Source organism: Embiotoca jacksoni, unplaced genomic scaffold, assembly GCF_022577435.1.
Source record: "Embiotoca jacksoni isolate LCO1_2020_lvr unplaced genomic scaffold, fEmbJac1.0.p SCAF_68, whole genome shotgun sequence".
NCBI lineage: Eukaryota > Metazoa > Chordata > Actinopteri > Embiotocidae > Embiotoca > Embiotoca jacksoni.
Window position 1 is genome coordinate 35897 of NW_027185423.1, and position 21604 is coordinate 57500.

Sequence of the window (21604 nt, forward strand, 5' to 3'; positions counted from 1 at the left end):
GTTCACACACAGACAGGAAGTTCACACAAACAGACAGGAAGTTAAAACAGGAAGTTCACACACAGACAGGAAGTTCACACAGACAGGAAGTTCACACAGACAGACAGGAAGTTCACACAGACAGACAGGAAGTTCACACAGACAGACAGGAAGTTCACACACAGACAGGAAGTTCACACAAACAGACAGGAAGTTCACACAAACAGACAGGAAGTTCACACACAGACAGGAAGTTCACACACACAGACAGGAAGTTCACACACACAGACAGGAAGTTTACAACAGACAGGAAGTTCACACACACAGACAGGAAGTTCACACACACAGACAGGAAGTTCACACAAACAGACAGGAAGTTCACACACAGACAGGAAGTTCACACACACAGACAGGAAGTTCACACACACAGACAGGAAGTTCACACAGACAGACAGGAAGTTCACACATAGACAGGAAGTTCACACAGACAGACAGGAAGTTCATACACAGACAGGAAGTTCACACACACACAGACAGGAAGTTCACACACAGACAGGAAGTTCACACACAGACAGGAAGTTCACACAGACAGACAGGAAGTTCACACACACAGACAGGAAGTTCACACACAGACAGGAAGTTCACACACAGACAGGAAGTTCACACAGACAGACAGGAAGTTCACACACACAGACAGGAAGTTCACACAGACAGACAGGAAGTTCACACACACAGACAGGAAGTTCAGACAGGAAGTTCACACAGACAGACAGGAAGTTCAGACAGGAAGTTCACACAGACAGACAGGAAGTTCACACACAGACAGGAAGTTCACACAGACAGACAGGAAGTTCACACAGACAGACAGGAAGTTCACACAGACAGACAGGAAGTTCACACACAGACAGGAAGTTCACACAGACAGGAAGTTCACACACAGACAGGAAGTTCACACAGACTGACAGGAAGTTCACACACACAGACAGGAAGTTCACACAGACAGGAAGTTCAGACAGACAGACAGGAAGTTTACACACAGACAGGAAGTTCACACAGACAGACAGGAAGTTCAGACAGGAAGTTCACACAGACAGACAGGAAGTTTACACACACAGACAGGAAGTTCACACAGACAGACAGGAAGTTCACAGACAGACAGGAAGTTTACACACACAGACAGGAAGTTCACACACACAGACAGGAAGTTCACACAGACAGGAAGTTCACAGACAGACAGGAAGTTTACACAGACAGACAGGAAGTTTACACAGACAGACAGGAAGTTCACACAGACAGGAAGTTCACACAGACAGACAGGAAGTTCACACACAGACAGGAAGTTCACACAGACAGACAGGAAGTTCACACAGACAGACAGGAAGTTCACACACAGACAGGAAGTTCACACAGACAGGAAGTTCACACACAGACAGGAAGTTCACACAGACAGACAGGAAGTTCACACACACAGACAGGAAGTTCACACAGACTGACAGGAAGTTCACACACAGACAGGAAGTTCACACAGACAGACATGAAGTTCACACACAGACAGGAAGTTCACACAGACAGACAGGAAGTTCACACACAGACAGGAAGTTCACACAGACAGACAGGAAGTTCACACACAGACAGGAAGTTCACACAGACAGACAGGAAGTTCACACAGACTGACAGGAAGTTCACACACACAGACAAGAAGTTCACACAGACAGACAGGAAGTTCACACAGACAGACAGGAAGTTCACACAGACTGACAGGAAGTTCATACACACAGACAGGAAGTTCACACAGACTGACAGGAAGTTCATACACACAGACAGGAAGTTCACACAGACTGACAGGAAGTTCATACACACACAGACAGGAAGTTCACACACAGACAGGAAGTTCACACACACAGACAGGAAGTTCACACACACAGACAGGAAGTTCACACACACACAGACAGGAAGTTCACACACACACAGACAGGAAGTTCACACACACAGACAGGAAGTTCACACACAGACAGGAAGTTCACACACACAGACAGGAAGTTCACACACACAGGAAGTTTACACAGACAGACAGGAAGTTCACACAGACAGGAAGTTCACAGACAGGAAGTTCACACACAGACAGGAAGTTCACACACAGACAGGAAGTTCACACACAGACAGGAAGTTCACACAAACAGACAGGAAGTTCACACACAGACAGGAAGTTCACACACAGACAGGAAGTTCACACACACAGACAGGAAGTTCACACAGACAGGAAGTTCACAGACAGGAAGTTCACACACAGACAGGAAGTTCACACAGACAGACAGGAAGTTCACACATAGACAGGAAGTTTACACAGACAGACAGGAAGTTCACACACAGACAGGAAGTTCACACACACAGACAGGAAGTTCACAGACAGGAAGTTCACACAGACAGGAAGTTCACAGACAGACAGGAAGTTTACACAGACAGACAGGAAGTTTACACACAGACAGGAAGTTCACAGACAGACAGGAAGTTCACACAGACAGACAGGAAGTTCACAGACAGGAAGTTCACACAGACAGGAAGTTCACAGACAGACAGGAAGTTCACACAGACAGGAAGTTCACAGACAGACAGGAAGTTCACACAGACAGACAGGAAGTTTACACACAGACAGGAAGTTCACACACACAGACAGGAAGTTCACACAGACAGGAAGTTCACAGACAGACAGGAAGTTCACACAGACAGACAGGAAGTTCACACAGACAGACAGGAAGTTTACACACACAGACAGGAAGTTCACACAGACAGACAGGAAGTTCACAGACAGACAGGAAGTTTACACACACAGACAGGAAGTTCACACACACAGACAGGAAGTTCACACAGACAGGAAGTTCACACAGACAGACAGGAAGTTTACACAGACAGACAGGAAGTTTACACAGACAGACAGGAAGTTTACACAGACAGACAGGAAGTTCACACAGACAGGAAGTTCACACAGACAGACAGGAAGTTCACACACAGACAGGAAGTTCACACAGACAGACAGGAAGTTCACACAGACAGACAGGAAGTTCACACACAGACAGGAAGTTCACACAGACAGGAAGTTCACACACACAGACAGGAAGTTCACACAGACTGACAGGAAGTTCACACACAGACAGGAAGTTCACACAGACAGACAGGAAGTTCACACACAGACAGGAAGTTCACACAGACAGACAGGAAGTTCACACACAGACAGGAAGTTCACACAGACAGACAGGAAGTTCACACACAGACAGGAAGTTCACACAGACAGACAGGAAGTTCACACAGACTGACAGGAAGTTCATACACACAGACAGGAAGTTCACACAGACTGACAGGAAGTTCATACACACACAGACAGGAAGTTCACACACACAGACAGGAAGTTCACACACAGACAGGAAGTTCACACACACAGACAGGAAGTTCACACACACAGACAGGAAGTTCACACAGACAGACAGGAAGTTCACACATAGACAGGAAGTTCACACAGACAGACAGGAAGTTCATACACAGACAGGAAGTTCACACACACACAGACAGGAAGTTCACACACAGACAGGAAGTTCACACACAGACAGGAAGTTCACACAGACAGACAGGAAGTTCACACACACAGACAGGAAGTTCACACAGACAGACAGGAAGTTCACACACACAGACAGGAAGTTCAGACAGGAAGTTCACACAGACAGACAGGAAGTTCAGACAGGAAGTTCACACAGACAGACAGGAAGTTCACACACAGACAGGAAGTTCACACAGACAGACAGGAAGTTCACACAGACAGACAGGAAGTTCACACAGACAGACAGGAAGTTCACACACAGACAGGAAGTTCACACAGACAGGAAGTTCACACACAGACAGGAAGTTCACACAGACTGACAGGAAGTTCACACACACAGACAGGAAGTTCACACAGACAGGAAGTTCAGACAGACAGACAGGAAGTTTACACACAGACAGGAAGTTCACACAGACAGACAGGAAGTTCAGACAGGAAGTTCACACAGACAGACAGGAAGTTTACACACACAGACAGGAAGTTCACACAGACAGACAGGAAGTTCACAGACAGACAGGAAGTTTACACACACAGACAGGAAGTTCACACACACAGACAGGAAGTTCACACAGACAGGAAGTTCACAGACAGACAGGAAGTTTACACAGACAGACAGGAAGTTTACACAGACAGACAGGAAGTTCACACAGACAGGAAGTTCACACAGACAGACAGGAAGTTCACACACAGACAGGAAGTTCACACAGACAGACAGGAAGTTCACACAGACAGACAGGAAGTTCACACACAGACAGGAAGTTCACACAGACAGGAAGTTCACACACAGACAGGAAGTTCACACAGACAGACAGGAAGTTCACACACACAGACAGGAAGTTCACACAGACTGACAGGAAGTTCACACACAGACAGGAAGTTCACACAGACAGACATGAAGTTCACACACAGACAGGAAGTTCACACAGACAGACAGGAAGTTCACACACAGACAGGAAGTTCACACAGACAGACAGGAAGTTCACACACAGACAGGAAGTTCACACAGACAGACAGGAAGTTCACACAGACTGACAGGAAGTTCACACACACAGACAAGAAGTTCACACAGACAGACAGGAAGTTCACACAGACAGACAGGAAGTTCACACAGACTGACAGGAAGTTCATACACACAGACAGGAAGTTCACACAGACTGACAGGAAGTTCATACACACAGACAGGAAGTTCACACAGACTGACAGGAAGTTCATACACACACAGACAGGAAGTTCACACACAGACAGGAAGTTCACACACACAGACAGGAAGTTCACACACACAGACAGGAAGTTCACACACACACAGACAGGAAGTTCACACACACACAGACAGGAAGTTCACACACACAGACAGGAAGTTCACACACAGACAGGAAGTTCACACACACAGACAGGAAGTTCACACACACAGGAAGTTTACACAGACAGACAGGAAGTTCATACAGACAGGAAGTTCACAGACAGGAAGTTCACACACAGACAGGAAGTTCACACACAGACAGGAAGTTCACACACAGACAGGAAGTTCACACAAACAGACAGGAAGTTCACACACAGACAGGAAGTTCACACACAGACAGGAAGTTCACACACACAGACAGGAAGTTCACACAGACAGGAAGTTCACAGACAGGAAGTTCACACACAGACAGGAAGTTCACACAGACAGACAGGAAGTTCACACATAGACAGGAAGTTCACACAGACAGACAGGAAGTTCACACACAGACAGGAAGTTCACACACACAGACAGGAAGTTCACAGACAGGAAGTTCACACAGACAGGAAGTTCACAGACAGACAGGAAGTTTACACAGACAGACAGGAAGTTTACACACAGACAGGAAGTTCACAGACAGACAGGAAGTTCACACAGACAGACAGGAAGTTCACAGACAGGAAGTTCACACAGACAGGAAGTTCACAGACAGACAGGAAGTTCACACAGACAGGAAGTTCACAGACAGACAGGAAGTTCACACAGACAGACAGGAAGTTTACACACAGACAGGAAGTTCACACACACAGACAGGAAGTTCACAGACAGGAAGTTCACACAGACAGGAAGTTCACAGACAGACAGGAAGTTCACACAGACAGACAGGAAGTTTACACACACAGACAGGAAGTTCACACAGACAGACAGGAAGTTCACAGACAGACAGGAAGTTTACACACACAGACAGGAAGTTCACACACACAGACAGGAAGTTCACACAGACAGGAAGTTCACACAGACAGACAGGAAGTTTACACAGACAGACAGGAAGTTTACACAGACAGACAGGAAGTTTACACAGACAGACAGGAAGTTCACACAGACAGGAAGTTCACACAGACAGACAGGAAGTTCACACACAGACAGGAAGTTCACACAGACAGACAGGAAGTTCACACAGACAGACAGGAAGTTCACACACAGACAGGAAGTTCACACAGACAGGAAGTTCACACACACAGACAGGAAGTTCACACAGACTGACAGGAAGTTCACACACAGACAGGAAGTTCACACAGACAGACAGGAAGTTCACACACAGACAGGAAGTTCACACAGACAGACAGGAAGTTCACACACAGACAGGAAGTTCACACAGACAGACAGGAAGTTCACACACAGACAGGAAGTTCACACAGACAGACAGGAAGTTCACACAGACTGACAGGAAGTTCATACACACAGACAGGAAGTTCACACAGACTGACAGGAAGTTCATACACACACAGACAGGAAGTTCACACACACAGACAGGAAGTTCACACTCACAGACAGGAAGTTCACAAAGACTGACAGGAAGTTCACACACAGACAGGAAGTTCACACAGACTGACAGAAAGTTCACACACAGACAGGAAGTTCACACACACACAGACAGGAAGTTCACACACACAGACAGGAAGTTCACACACAGACAGGAAGTTCACACACACAGGAAGTTTACACAGACAGACAGGAAGTTCACACAGACAGGAAGTTCACAGACAGGAAGTTCACACACAGACAGGAAGTTCACACACAGACAGGAAGTTCACACACAGACAGGAAGTTCACACAAACAGACAGGAAGTTCACACACAGACAGGAAGTTCACACACACAGACAGGAAGTTCACAGACAGGAAGTTCACACAGACAGGAAGTTCACACACAGACAGGAAGTTCACACACAGACAGGAAGTTCACACACAGACAGGAAGTTCACACACAGACAGGAAGTTCACACAAACAGACAGGAAGTTTACACACAGACAGGAAGTTCACACACACAGACAGGAAGTTCACAGACAGGAAGTTCACACAGACAGGAAGTTCACAGACAGACAGGAAGTTCACACAGACAGACAGGAAGTTTACACACAGACAGGAAGTTCACAGACAGGAAGTTCACACACAGACAGGAAGTTCACACACAGACAGGAAGTTCACACAGACAGACAGGAAGTTAACACAGACAGACAGGAAGTTCACACATAGACAGGAAGTTCACACACAGACAGGAAGTTCACACAGACAGGAAGTTCACACATAGACAGGAAGTTCACACACAGACAGGAAGTTCACACAGACAGACAGGAAGTTCACAGACAGGAAGTTCACACACAGACAGGAAGTTCACACACAGACAGGAAGTTCACACAAACAGACAGGAAGTTAACACAGGAAGTTCACACACAGACAGGAAGTTCACACAGACAGACAGGAAGTTCACACACAGACAGGAAGTTCACACAGACAGACAGGAAGTTTACAACAGACAGGAAGTTCACACACACAGACAGGAAGTTCACACACACAGACAGGAAGTTCACACACACAGACAGGAAGTTCACACAAACAGACAGGAAGTTCACACACAGACAGGAAGTTCACACACACAGACAGGAAGTTCACACACACACACAGACAGGAAGTTCACACAGACAGACAGGAAGTTCACACATAGACAGGAAGTTCACACAGACAGACAGGAAGTTCATACACAGACAGGAAGTTCACACACACACAGACAGGAAGTTCACACACAGACAGGAAGTTCACACACAGACAGGAAGTTCACACACAGACAGGAAGTTCACACACACAGGAAGTTCACACACAGACAGGAAGTTCACACACAGACAGGAAGTTCACACACACAGGAAGTTCACACACAGACAGGAAGTTCACACAGACAGGAAGTTCAGAAAGACAGACAGGAAGTTCACACAGACAGACAGGAAGTTCACACACACAGACAGGAAGTTCACACACAGACAGGAAGTTCACACAGACAGGAAGTTCAAACACACAGACAGGAAGTTCACGCACAGACAGGAAGTTCACACACAGACAGGAAGTTCACACACAGACAGGAAGTTCACACAGACAGACAGGAAGTTCACACACACAGACAGGAAGTTCACACACAGACAGGAAGTTCACACACAGACAGGAAGTTCACACAGACAGACAGGAAGTTCACACACACAGACAGGAAGTTCACACAGACAGACAGGAAGTTCACACACACAGACAAGAAGTTCACACAGACAGACAGGAAGTTCAGACAGGAAGTTCACACAGACAGACAGGAAGTTCACACACAGACAGGAAGTTCACACAGACAGACAGGAAGTTCACACAGACAGACAGGAAGTTCACACAGACAGACAGGAAGTTCACACACAGACAGGAAGTTCACACAGACAGGAAGTTCACACACAGACAGGAAGTTCACACAGACTGACAGGAAGTTCACACACACAGACAGGAAGTTCACACAGACAGGAAGTTCAGACAGACAGACAGGAAGTTTACACAGACAGGAAGTTCACACAGACAGACAGGAAGTTCAGACAGGAAGTTCACACAGACAGACAGGAAGTTTACACACACAGACAGGAAGTTCACACAGACAGACAGGAAGTTCACAGACAGACAGGAAGTTTACACACACAGACAGGAAGTTCACACAGACAGACAGGAAGTTTACACAGACAGACAGGAAGTTTACACAGACAGACAGGAAGTTTACACAGACAGACAGGAAGTTCACACAGACAGGAAGTTCACACAGACAGACAGGAAGTTCACACACAGACAGGAAGTTCACACAGACAGACAGGAAGTTCACACAGACAGACAGGAAGTTCACACACAGACAGGAAGTTCACACAGACAGGAAGTTCACACAGACAGACAGGAAGTTCACACACAGACAGGAAGTTCACACAGACAGACAGGAAGTTCACACACAGACAGGAAGTTCACACAGACTGACAGGAAGTTCATACACACAGACAGGAAGTTCACACAGACTGACAGGAAGTTCATACACACAGACAGGAAGTTCACACAGACAGGAAGTTCACACACACAGACAGGAAGTTCACACACACACAGGAAGTTTACACAGACAGACAGGAAGTTCACACACAGAGACAGGAAGTTCACAGACAGAGACAGGAAGTTCAGACAGGAAGTTCACACAGACAGGAAGTTTACACAGACAGGAAGTTCACACAGACAGACAGGAAGTTCACACACACACAGGAAGTTCACACACACAGACAGGAAGTTCACACACACAGGAAGTTTACACAGACAGACAGGAAGTTCACACAGACAGGAAGTTCACAGACAGGAAGTTCACACACAGACAGGAAGTTCACACACAGACAGGAAGTTCACACACAGACAGGAAGTTCACACAAACAGACAGGAAGTTCACACACAGACAGGAAGTTCACACACAGACAGGAAGTTCACACACACAGACAGGAAGTTCACACAGACAGGAAGTTCACAGACAGGAAGTTCACACACAGACAGGAAGTTCACACAGACAGACAGGAAGTTCACACATAGACAGGAAGTTCACACAGACAGACAGGAAGTTCACACACAGACAGGAAGTTCACACACACAGACAGGAAGTTCACAGACAGGAAGTTCACACAGACAGGAAGTTCACAGACAGACAGGAAGTTTACACAGACAGACAGGAAGTTTACACACAGACAGGAAGTTCACAGACAGACAGGAAGTTCACACAGACAGACAGGAAGTTCACACACACAGACAGGAAGTTCACACACACACAGACAGGAAGTTCACACACACACAGACAGGAAGTTCACACACACAGACAGGAAGTTCACACACAGACAGGAAGTTCACACACACAGACAGGAAGTTCACACACACAGGAAGTTTACACAGACAGACAGGAAGTTCACACAGACAGGAAGTTCACAGACAGGAAGTTCACACACAGACAGGAAGTTCACACACAGACAGGAAGTTCACACACAGACAGGAAGTTCACACAAACAGACAGGAAGTTCACACACAGACAGGAAGTTCACACACAGACAGGAAGTTCACACACACAGACAGGAAGTTCACACAGACAGGAAGTTCACAGACAGGAAGTTCACACACAGACAGGAAGTTCACACAGACAGACAGGAAGTTCACACATAGACAGGAAGTTCACACAGACAGACAGGAAGTTCACACACAGACAGGAAGTTCACACACACAGACAGGAAGTTCACAGACAGGAAGTTCACACAGACAGGAAGTTCACAGACAGACAGGAAGTTTACACAGACAGACAGGAAGTTTACACACAGACAGGAAGTTCACAGACAGACAGGAAGTTCACACAGACAGACAGGAAGTTCACAGACAGGAAGTTCACACAGACAGGAAGTTCACAGACAGACAGGAAGTTCACACAGACAGGAAGTTCACAGACAGACAGGAAGTTCACACAGACAGACAGGAAGTTTACACACAGACAGGAAGTTCACACACACAGACAGGAAGTTCACAGACAGGAAGTTCACACAGACAGGAAGTTCACAGACAGACAGGAAGTTCACACACAGACAGGAAGTTCACACACACAGACAGGAAGTTCACACAGACAGGAAGTTCACAGACAGGAAGTTCACACACAGACAGGAAGTTCACACAGACAGACAGGAAGTTCACACATAGACAGGAAGTTCACACAGACAGACAGGAAGTTCACACACAGACAGGAAGTTCACACACACAGACAGGAAGTTCACAGACAGGAAGTTCACACAGACAGGAAGTTCACAGACAGACAGGAAGTTTACACAGACAGACAGGAAGTTTACACACAGACAGGAAGTTCACAGACAGACAGGAAGTTCACACAGACAGACAGGAAGTTCACACACACAGACAGGAAGTTCACACACACACAGACAGGAAGTTCACACACACAGACAGGAAGTTCACACACAGACAGGAAGTTCACACACACAGACAGGAAGTTCACACACACAGGAAGTTTACACAGACAGACAGGAAGTTCACACAGACAGGAAGTTCACAGACAGGAAGTTCACACACAGACAGGAAGTTCACACACAGACAGGAAGTTCACACACAGACAGGAAGTTCACACAAACAGACAGGAAGTTCACACACAGACAGGAAGTTCACACACAGACAGGAAGTTCACACACACAGACAGGAAGTTCACACAGACAGGAAGTTCACAGACAGGAAGTTCACACACAGACAGGAAGTTCACACAGACAGACAGGAAGTTCACACATAGACAGGAAGTTCACACAGACAGACAGGAAGTTCACACACAGACAGGAAGTTCACACACACAGACAGGAAGTTCACAGACAGGAAGTTCACACAGACAGGAAGTTCACAGACAGACAGGAAGTTTACACAGACAGACAGGAAGTTTACACACAGACAGGAAGTTCACAGACAGACAGGAAGTTCACACAGACAGACAGGAAGTTCACAGACAGGAAGTTCACACAGACAGGAAGTTCACAGACAGACAGGAAGTTCACACAGACAGGAAGTTCACAGACAGACAGGAAGTTCACACAGACAGACAGGAAGTTTACACACAGACAGGAAGTTCACACACACAGACAGGAAGTTCACAGACAGGAAGTTCACACAGACAGGAAGTTCACAGACAGACAGGAAGTTCACACAGACAGACAGGAAGTTTACACACACAGACAGGAAGTTCACACAGACAGACAGGAAGTTCACAGACAGACAGGAAGTTTACACACACAGACAGGAAGTTCACACACACAGACAGGAAGTTCACACAGACAGGAAGTTCACACAGACAGACAGGAAGTTTACACAGACAGACAGGAAGTTTACACAGACAGACAGGAAGTTTACACAGACAGACAGGAAGTTCACACAGACAGGAAGTTCACACAGACAGACAGGAAGTTCACACACAGACAGGAAGTTCACACAGACAGACAGGAAGTTCACACAGACAGACAGGAAGTTCACACACAGACAGGAAGTTCACACAGACAGGAAGTTCACACACACAGACAGGAAGTTCACACAGACTGACAGGAAGTTCACACACAGACAGGAAGTTCACACAGACAGACAGGAAGTTCACACACAGACAGGAAGTTCACACAGACAGACAGGAAGTTCACACACAGACAGGAAGTTCACACAGACAGACAGGAAGTTCACACACAGACAGGAAGTTCACACAGACAGACAGGAAGTTCACACAGACTGACAGGAAGTTCATACACACAGACAGGAAGTTCACACAGACTGACAGGAAGTTCATACACACACAGACAGGAAGTTCACACACAGACAGGAAGTTCACACTCACAGACAGGAAGTTCACAAAGACTGACAGGAAGTTCACACACAGACAGGAAGTTCACACAGACTGACAGAAAGTTCACACACAGACAGGAAGTTCACACACACACAGACAGGAAGTTCACACACACAGACAGGAAGTTCACACACAGACAGGAAGTTCACACACACAGGAAGTTTACACAGACAGACAGGAAGTTCACACAGACAGGAAGTTCACAGACAGGAAGTTCACACACAGACAGGAAGTTCACACACAGACAGGAAGTTCACACACAGACAGGAAGTTCACACAAACAGACAGGAAGTTCACACACAGACAGGAAGTTCACACACACAGACAGGAAGTTCACAGACAGGAAGTTCACACAGACAGGAAGTTCACACACAGACAGGAAGTTCACACACAGACAGGAAGTTCACACACAGACAGGAAGTTCACACACAGACAGGAAGTTCACACAAACAGACAGGAAGTTTACACACAGACAGGAAGTTCACACACACAGACAGGAAGTTCACAGACAGGAAGTTCACACAGACAGGAAGTTCACAGACAGACAGGAAGTTCACACAGACAGACAGGAAGTTTACACACAGACAGGAAGTTCACAGACAGGAAGTTCACACACAGACAGGAAGTTCACACACAGACAGGAAGTTCACACAGACAGACAGGAAGTTAACACAGACAGACAGGAAGTTCACACATAGACAGGAAGTTCACACACAGACAGGAAGTTCACACAGACAGGAAGTTCACACATAGACAGGAAGTTCACACACAGACAGGAAGTTCACACAGACAGACAGGAAGTTCACAGACAGGAAGTTCACACACAGACAGGAAGTTCACACACAGACAGGAAGTTCACACAAACAGACAGGAAGTTAACACAGGAAGTTCACACACAGACAGGAAGTTCACACAGACAGACAGGAAGTTCACACACAGACAGGAAGTTCACACAGACAGACAGGAAGTTTACAACAGACAGGAAGTTCACACACACAGACAGGAAGTTCACACACACAGACAGGAAGTTCACACACACAGACAGGAAGTTCACACAAACAGACAGGAAGTTCACACACAGACAGGAAGTTCACACACACAGACAGGAAGTTCACACACACACACAGACAGGAAGTTCACACAGACAGACAGGAAGTTCACACATAGACAGGAAGTTCACACAGACAGACAGGAAGTTCATACACAGACAGGAAGTTCACACACACACAGACAGGAAGTTCACACACAGACAGGAAGTTCACACACACAGGAAGTTCACACACAGACAGGAAGTTCACACACAGACAGGAAGTTCACACACACAGGAAGTTCACACACAGACAGGAAGTTCACACACAGACAGGAAGTTCACACACACAGGAAGTTCACACACAGACAGGAAGTTCACACAGACAGGAAGTTCAGAAAGACAGACAGGAAGTTCACACAGACAGACAGGAAGTTCACACACACAGACAGGAAGTTCACACACAGACAGGAAGTTCACACAGACAGGAAGTTCAAACACACAGACAGGAAGTTCACGCACAGACAGGAAGTTCACACACAGACAGGAAGTTCACACACAGACAGGAAGTTCACACAGACAGACAGGAAGTTCACACACACAGACAGGAAGTTCACACACAGACAGGAAGTTCACACACAGACAGGAAGTTCACACAGACAGACAGGAAGTTCACACACACAGACAGGAAGTTCACACAGACAGACAGGAAGTTCACACACACAGACAAGAAGTTCACACAGACAGACAGGAAGTTCAGACAGGAAGTTCACACAGACAGACAGGAAGTTCACACACAGACAGGAAGTTCACACAGACAGACAGGAAGTTCACACAGACAGACAGGAAGTTCACACAGACAGACAGGAAGTTCACACACAGACAGGAAGTTCACACAGACAGGAAGTTCACACACAGACAGGAAGTTCACACAGACTGACAGGAAGTTCACACACACAGACAGGAAGTTCACACAGACAGGAAGTTCAGACAGACAGACAGGAAGTTTACACACAGACAGGAAGTTCACACAGACAGACAGGAAGTTCAGACAGGAAGTTCACACAGACAGACAGGAAGTTTACACACACAGACAGGAAGTTCACACAGACAGACAGGAAGTTCACAGACAGACAGGAAGTTTACACACACAGACAGGAAGTTCACACAGACAGACAGGAAGTTTACACAGACAGACAGGAAGTTTACACAGACAGACAGGAAGTTTACACAGACAGACAGGAAGTTCACACAGACAGGAAGTTCACACAGACAGACAGGAAGTTCACACACAGACAGGAAGTTCACACAGACAGACAGGAAGTTCACACAGACAGACAGGAAGTTCACACACAGACAGGAAGTTCACACAGACAGGAAGTTCACACAGACAGACAGGAAGTTCACACACAGACAGGAAGTTCACACAGACAGACAGGAAGTTCACACACAGACAGGAAGTTCACACAGACTGACAGGAAGTTCATACACACAGACAGGAAGTTCACACAGACTGACAGGAAGTTCATACACACAGACAGGAAGTTCACACAGACAGGAAGTTCACACACACAGACAGGAAGTTCACACACACACAGGAAGTTTACACAGACAGACAGGAAGTTCACACACAGAGACAGGAAGTTCACAGACAGAGACAGGAAGTTCAGACAGGAAGTTCACACAGACAGGAAGTTTACACAGACAGGAAGTTCACACAGACAGACAGGAAGTTCACACACACACAGGAAGTTCACACACACAGACAGGAAGTTCACACACACAGGAAGTTTACACAGACAGACAGGAAGTTCACACAGACAGGAAGTTCACAGACAGGAAGTTCACACACAGACAGGAAGTTCACACACAGACAGGAAGTTCACACACAGACAGGAAGTTCACACAAACAGACAGGAAGTTCACACACAGACAGGAAGTTCACACACAGACAGGAAGTTCACACACACAGACAGGAAGTTCACACAGACAGGAAGTTCACAGACAGGAAGTTCACACACAGACAGGAAGTTCACACAGACAGACAGGAAGTTCACACATAGACAGGAAGTTCACACAGACAGACAGGAAGTTCACACACAGACAGGAAGTTCACACACACAGACAGGAAGTTCACAGACAGGAAGTTCACACAGACAGGAAGTTCACAGACAGACAGGAAGTTTACACAGACAGACAGGAAGTTTACACACAGACAGGAAGTTCACAGACAGACAGGAAGTTCACACAGACAGACAGGAAGTTCACAGACAGGAAGTTCACACAGACAGGAAGTTCACAGACAGACAGGAAGTTCACACAGACAGGAAGTTCACAGACAGACAGGAAGTTCACACAGACAGACAGGAAGTTTACACACAGACAGGAAGTTCACACACACAGACAGGAAGTTCACAGACAGGAAGTTCACACAGACAGGAAGTTCACAGACAGACAGGAAGTTCACACAGACAGACAGGAAGTTTACACACACAGACAGGAAGTTCACACAGACAGACAGGAAGTTCACAGACAGACAGGAAGTTTACACACACAGACAGGAAGTTCACACACACAGACAGGAAGTTCACACAGACAGGAAGTTCACACAGACAGACAGGAAGTTTACACAGACAGACAGGAAGTTTACACAGACAGACAGGAAGTTTACACAGACAGACAGGAAGTTCACACAGACAGGAAGTTCACACAGACAGACAGGAAGTTCACACACAGACAGGAAGTTCACACAGACAGACAGGAAGTTCACACAGACAGACAGGAAGTTCACACACAGACAGGAAGTTCACACAGACAGGAAGTTCACACACACAGACAGGAAGTTCACACAGACTGACAGGAAGTTCACACACAGACAGGAAGTTCACACAGACAGACAGGAAGTTCACACACAGACAGGAAGTTCACACAGACAGACAGGAAGTTCACACACAGACAGGAAGTTCACACAGACAGACAGGAAGTTCACACACAGACAGGAAGTTCACACAGACAGACAGGAAGTTCACACAGACTGACAGGAAGTTCATACACACAGACAGGAAGTTCACACAGACTGACAGGAAGTTCATACACACAGACAGGAAGTTCACACAGACTGACAGGAAGTTCATACACACACAGACAGGAAGTTCACACACACAGACAGGAAGTTCACACACACAGACAGGAAGTTCACAAAGACTGACAGGAAGTTCACACACAGACAGGAAGTTCACACAGACTGACAGAAAGTTCACACACAGACAGGAAGTTCACACAGACAGGAAGTTCACAAAGACTGACAGGAAGTTCACACACAGACAGGAAGTTCACAAAGACTGACAGGAAGTTCACACACAGACAGGAAGTTCACACACACAGACAGGAAGTTCACACACAGACAGGAAGTTCACACACACAGGAAGTTTACACAGACAGACAGGAAGTTCACACAGACAGGAAGTTCACAGACAGGAAGTTCACACACAGACAGGAAGTTCACACACAGACAGGAAGTTCACACACAGACAGGAAGTTCACACAAACAGACAGGAAGTTCACACACACAGACAGGAAGTTCACAGACAGGAAGTTCACACAGACAGGAAGTTCACACACAGACAGGAAGTTCACACACAGACAGGAAGTTCACACACAGACAGGAAGTTCACACACAGACAGGAAGTTCACACAAACAGACAGGAAGTTTACACACAGACAGGAAGTTCACACACACAGACAGGAAGTTCACAGACAGGAAGTTCACACAGACAGGAAGTTCACAGACAGACAGGAAGTTCACACAGACAGACAGGAAGTTTACACACAGACAGGAAGTTCACAGACAGGAAGTTCACACACAGACAGGAAGTTCACACACAGACAGGAAGTTCACACAGACAGACAGGAAGTTAACACAGACAGACAGGAAGTTCACACATAGACAGGAAGTTCACACACAGACAGGAAGTTCACACAGACAGGAAGTTCACACATAGACAGGAAGTTCACACACAGACAGGAAGTTCACACAGACAGACAGGAAGTTCACAGACAGGAAGTTCACACACAGACAGGAAGTTCACACACAGACAGGAAGTTCACACAAACAGACAGGAAGTTAACACAGGAAGTTCACACACAGACAGGAAGTTCACACAGACAGACAGGAAGTTCACACACAGACAGGAAGTTCACACAGACAGACAGGAAGTTTACAACAGACAGGAAGTTCACACACACAGACAGGAAGTTCACACACACAGACAGGAAGTTCACACACACAGACAGGAAGTTCACACAAACAGACAGGAAGTTCACACACAGACAGGAAGTTCACACACACAGACAGGAAGTTCACACACACACAGACAGGAAGTTCACACAGACAGACAGGAAGTTCACACATAGACAGGAAGTTCACACAGACAGACAGGAAGTTCATACACAGACAGGAAGTTCACACACACACAGACAGGAAGTTCACACACAGACAGGAAGTTCACACACAGACAGGAAGTTCACACACACAGGAAGTTCACACACAGACAGGAAGTTCACACACAGACAGGAAGTTCACACACACAGGAAGTTCACACACAGACAGGAAGTTCACACACAGACAGGAAGTTCACACACACAGGAAGTTCACACACAGACAGGAAGTTCACACAGACAGGAAGTTCAGAAAGACAGACAGGAAGTTCACACAGACAGACAGGAAGTTCACACACACAGACAGGAAGTTCACACACAGACAGGAAGTTCACACAGACAGGAAGTTCAAACACACAGACAGGAAGTTCACGCACAGACAGGAAGTTCACACACAGACAGGAAGTTCACACACAGACAGGAAGTTCACACAGACAGACAGGAAGTTCACACACACAGACAGGAAGTTCACACACAGACAGGAAGTTCACACACAGACAGGAAGTTCACACAGACAGACAGGAAGTTCACACACACAGACAGGAAGTTCACACAGACAGACAGGAAGTTCACACACACAGACAAGAAGTTCACACAGACAGACAGGAAGTTCACACACAGACAGGAAGTTCACACAGACAGACAGGAAGTTCACACACAGACAGGAAGTTCACACAGACAGACAGGAAGTTCACACAGACAGACAGGAAGTTCACACAGACTGACAGGAAGTTCACACAGACAGACAGGAAGTTCACACAGACAGGAAGTTCAGACAGACAGACAGGAAGTTTACACACAGACAGGAAGTTCACACAGACAGACAGGAAGTTCAGACAGACAGACAGGAAGTTCACACAGACAGACAGGAAGTTCACACACAGACAGGAAGTTCACACAGACAGACAGGAAGTTCACAGACAGACAGGAAGTTTACACACACAGACAGGAAGTTCACACAGACAGACAGGAAGTTTACACAGACAGACAGGAAGTTTACACAGACAGACAGGAAGTTTACACAGACAGACAGGAAGTTCACACAGACAGGAAGTTCACACAGACAGACAGGAAGTTCACACACAGACAGGAAGTTCACACAGACAGACAGGAAGTTCACACAGACAGACAGGAAGTTCACACACAGACAGGAAGTTCACACAGACAGGAAGTTCACACAGACAGACAGGAAGTTCACACACAGACAGGAAGTTCACACAGACAGACAGGAAGTTCACACAGACTGACAGGAAGTTCATACACACAGACAGGAAGTTCACACAGACTGACAGGAAGTTCATACACACAGACAGGAAGTTCACACAGACAGGAAGTTCACACACACAGACAGGAAGTTCACACACACACAGGAAGTTTACACAGACAGACAGGAAGTTCACACACAGAGACAGGAAGTTCACAGACAGAGACAGGAAGTTCAGACAGGAAGTTCACACAGACAGGAAGTTTACACAGACAGGAAGTTCACACAGACAGACAGGAAGTTTACACACAGACAGGAAGTTCACACAGACAGACAGGAAGTTTACACACAGACAGGAAGTTCACACAGACAGACAGGAAGTTTACACAGACAGACAGGAAGTTCACACACACAGACAGGAAGTTCAGACAGGAAGTTCACACACAGACAGGAAGTTCACACAGACAGACAGGAAGTTTACACACACAGACAGGAAGTTCACACACACAGACAGGAAGTTCACACACAGACAGGAAGTTCACACAGACAGACAGGAAGTTTACACACACAGACAGGAAGTTTACACACACAGACAGGAAGTTCACACACAGACAGGAAGTTCACACACAGACAGGAAGTTCACACACACAGACAGGAAGTTTACATACACAGACAGGAAGTTCACACACACAGACAGGAAGTTCACACACACAAACAGGAAGTTCACACAGACAGACAGGAAGTTCACAGACAGGAAGTTCACACACAGACAGACAGGAAGTTTACACAGACAGACAGGAAGTTCACACACACGGACAGGAAGTTCACACACACGGACAGGAAGTTCACACAGACAGACAGGAAGTTCATACACAGACAGGAAGTTCACACACACAGACAGGAAGTTCACACACAGACAGGAAGTTCACACAGACAGGAAGTTCACAGACAGGAAGTTCACACACACACAGACAGGAAGTTTACACACACACAGACAGGAAGTTCACACAGACAGGAAGTTCACACACACACAGACAGGAAGTTCACACACAGACAGGAAGTTTACACACACAGACAGGAAGTTCACACACAGACAGGAAGTTTACACACACAGACAGGAAGTTTACACACACAGACAGGAAGTACCGGGGCAGTAGCAGCGCAGCACTCCCGGCTGGATGAGTGAAGCGGGGACGGTGCTCTGGTCGAACACACATGCGTACCGACCCACCGGCTCGCTCCACGGCCCGGTGATCAACACCTTCACTCCTCCCTACGGAGACCAGCACAGGTCGGAGGGGTCAGAGGTCAGTGGAGCACCAGACGTGGTATTGATTACTGATCAGAGAATGGATTGATCCCACATCATGATTCATCAACAGGAAAATAAAGTGCAGGAAGTCAGCTGGACTCTGTTGCCCCCTGGTGGACCAGCAGCTGAACTCCACCCTCACTGATCATTAATGTTCTGATCAATACTCGTGTTTTTGAATATTCATGAACATCAACTTTAACGAGATCAATCGACTATCAGAACGGTTTCTCATGCAGCTGATGACAGCTGACTGACGGATCAATAGGTTGATCGATTACCTCGGGGTAGGACCACTCTGGGGAGAAGTCAGTGATGGAGGTGAGGCGGGTGGAGGACGAGGAGGGCAGAGGGTGAGGAAAGGGGAGGAAGGAGGAGGAGGGTGAGGGCTGCGGTGGCACCACGTATCGGACCCCCGCGGGGAACGTGGCCGGGCTCGGCGTGGCTGCGCGGTGAGCTGCGACGGGATTGGCCTCCTCGGGGATGAGGTCAGAGATGAGGTCAGGAAACTGGCTGTCGAAGGAGATGTCCAGCTCCCCCCCGCCCCGCTCGCAGGACTCCGCCTCCTCCCCCAGTTGTGTGTCCATGCGGGTGTCCTCCGAGTCGTAGTCCCGCCTACTCTCCTCCTTCACCTGGACCGGGGGCGTCTCCGGGTGAGCGGTCGCCATGGCGACAGCAGATGCGGTGGAGCTGCCGCTCAGAGCGACAGACGCCACTTTAGCTTCGGTGTTACCAAACGGTGCCGACTGCCGCAGCACCGGGGGCTGATGGGATATCTGAGCAGGGGGCGGGGCTTCAGGTGCAGGCAGGTGATTGTAGGGCTGTCCAAGGACCAATGGCTGCTTTCCGTCGATCTGTCGCTGCGTCCGATTGGTCGGCTGGGACGGTTGGCTCGCCGAGTCCCGGCACACCAACGGCAGGGAGGCGCAGGTCCTGCCTGACTGTTGCCGTGGCGATGAGCTGGAGGAGGCGGGGCTTGTCTGCAGACATAAAGAAGAAGCAGATGGACAGGAGTGTGTACTGCAGAGAACACGTAGATCCAACGTGCCTTTAAGACTCACCTGCAGCAGAGCCAGCTTAGTGGGAGGAGCCCTGCCTTCATCATCATCATCGTCCTTCACCTCTTCATCTCTACACACCTCCACCCTCCCTCCTTCAGACTCCCCCAGAGCTCCCAGCTCCAAGCAGAGAGGAAGGAGGGGAGGAGCCACAGAGGAGGTGGGGGACAGGGAGAGGGAAAGGGGGAGGGAGGACGATGAAGGGGAGGAGGGTAGGGGGAGAGCGGAGTCTCTCCTCTCCACCTCAGAGGATGAGGAGGAGAGGGAAGAGAGGGAGGAGGGAGGGGAGACAGAGGAGGGAGGAGTGGAGGTGGGGGAGAGGGAGAGAGC

At 47.4% G+C, this 21604-nt stretch overlaps 1 protein-coding gene across 5 annotated transcripts in view; it reads right to left on the minus strand.

Moving 5' to 3' along the window:
- Positions 1–21604, minus strand: part of LOC138214193 (calmodulin-binding transcription activator 2-like) — a 58991-nt gene that overhangs the window by 29670 nt on the left and 7717 nt on the right. For all 5 annotated transcript variants that reach the window (XM_069175587.1, XM_069175588.1, XM_069175586.1 and 2 more), the window contains 3 exons: positions 21278–21604; positions 20498–21196; positions 20051–20177 (listed from right to left, as the gene is read on the minus strand). The exon at positions 21278–21604 is cut by the window's right edge and continues 649 nt beyond it. In XM_069175587.1, the coding sequence (XP_069031688.1) occupies positions 20051–20177; positions 20498–21196; positions 21278–21604 (1153 nt within the window). The remainder of the gene's footprint in view (positions 1–20050; positions 20178–20497; positions 21197–21277) is intronic.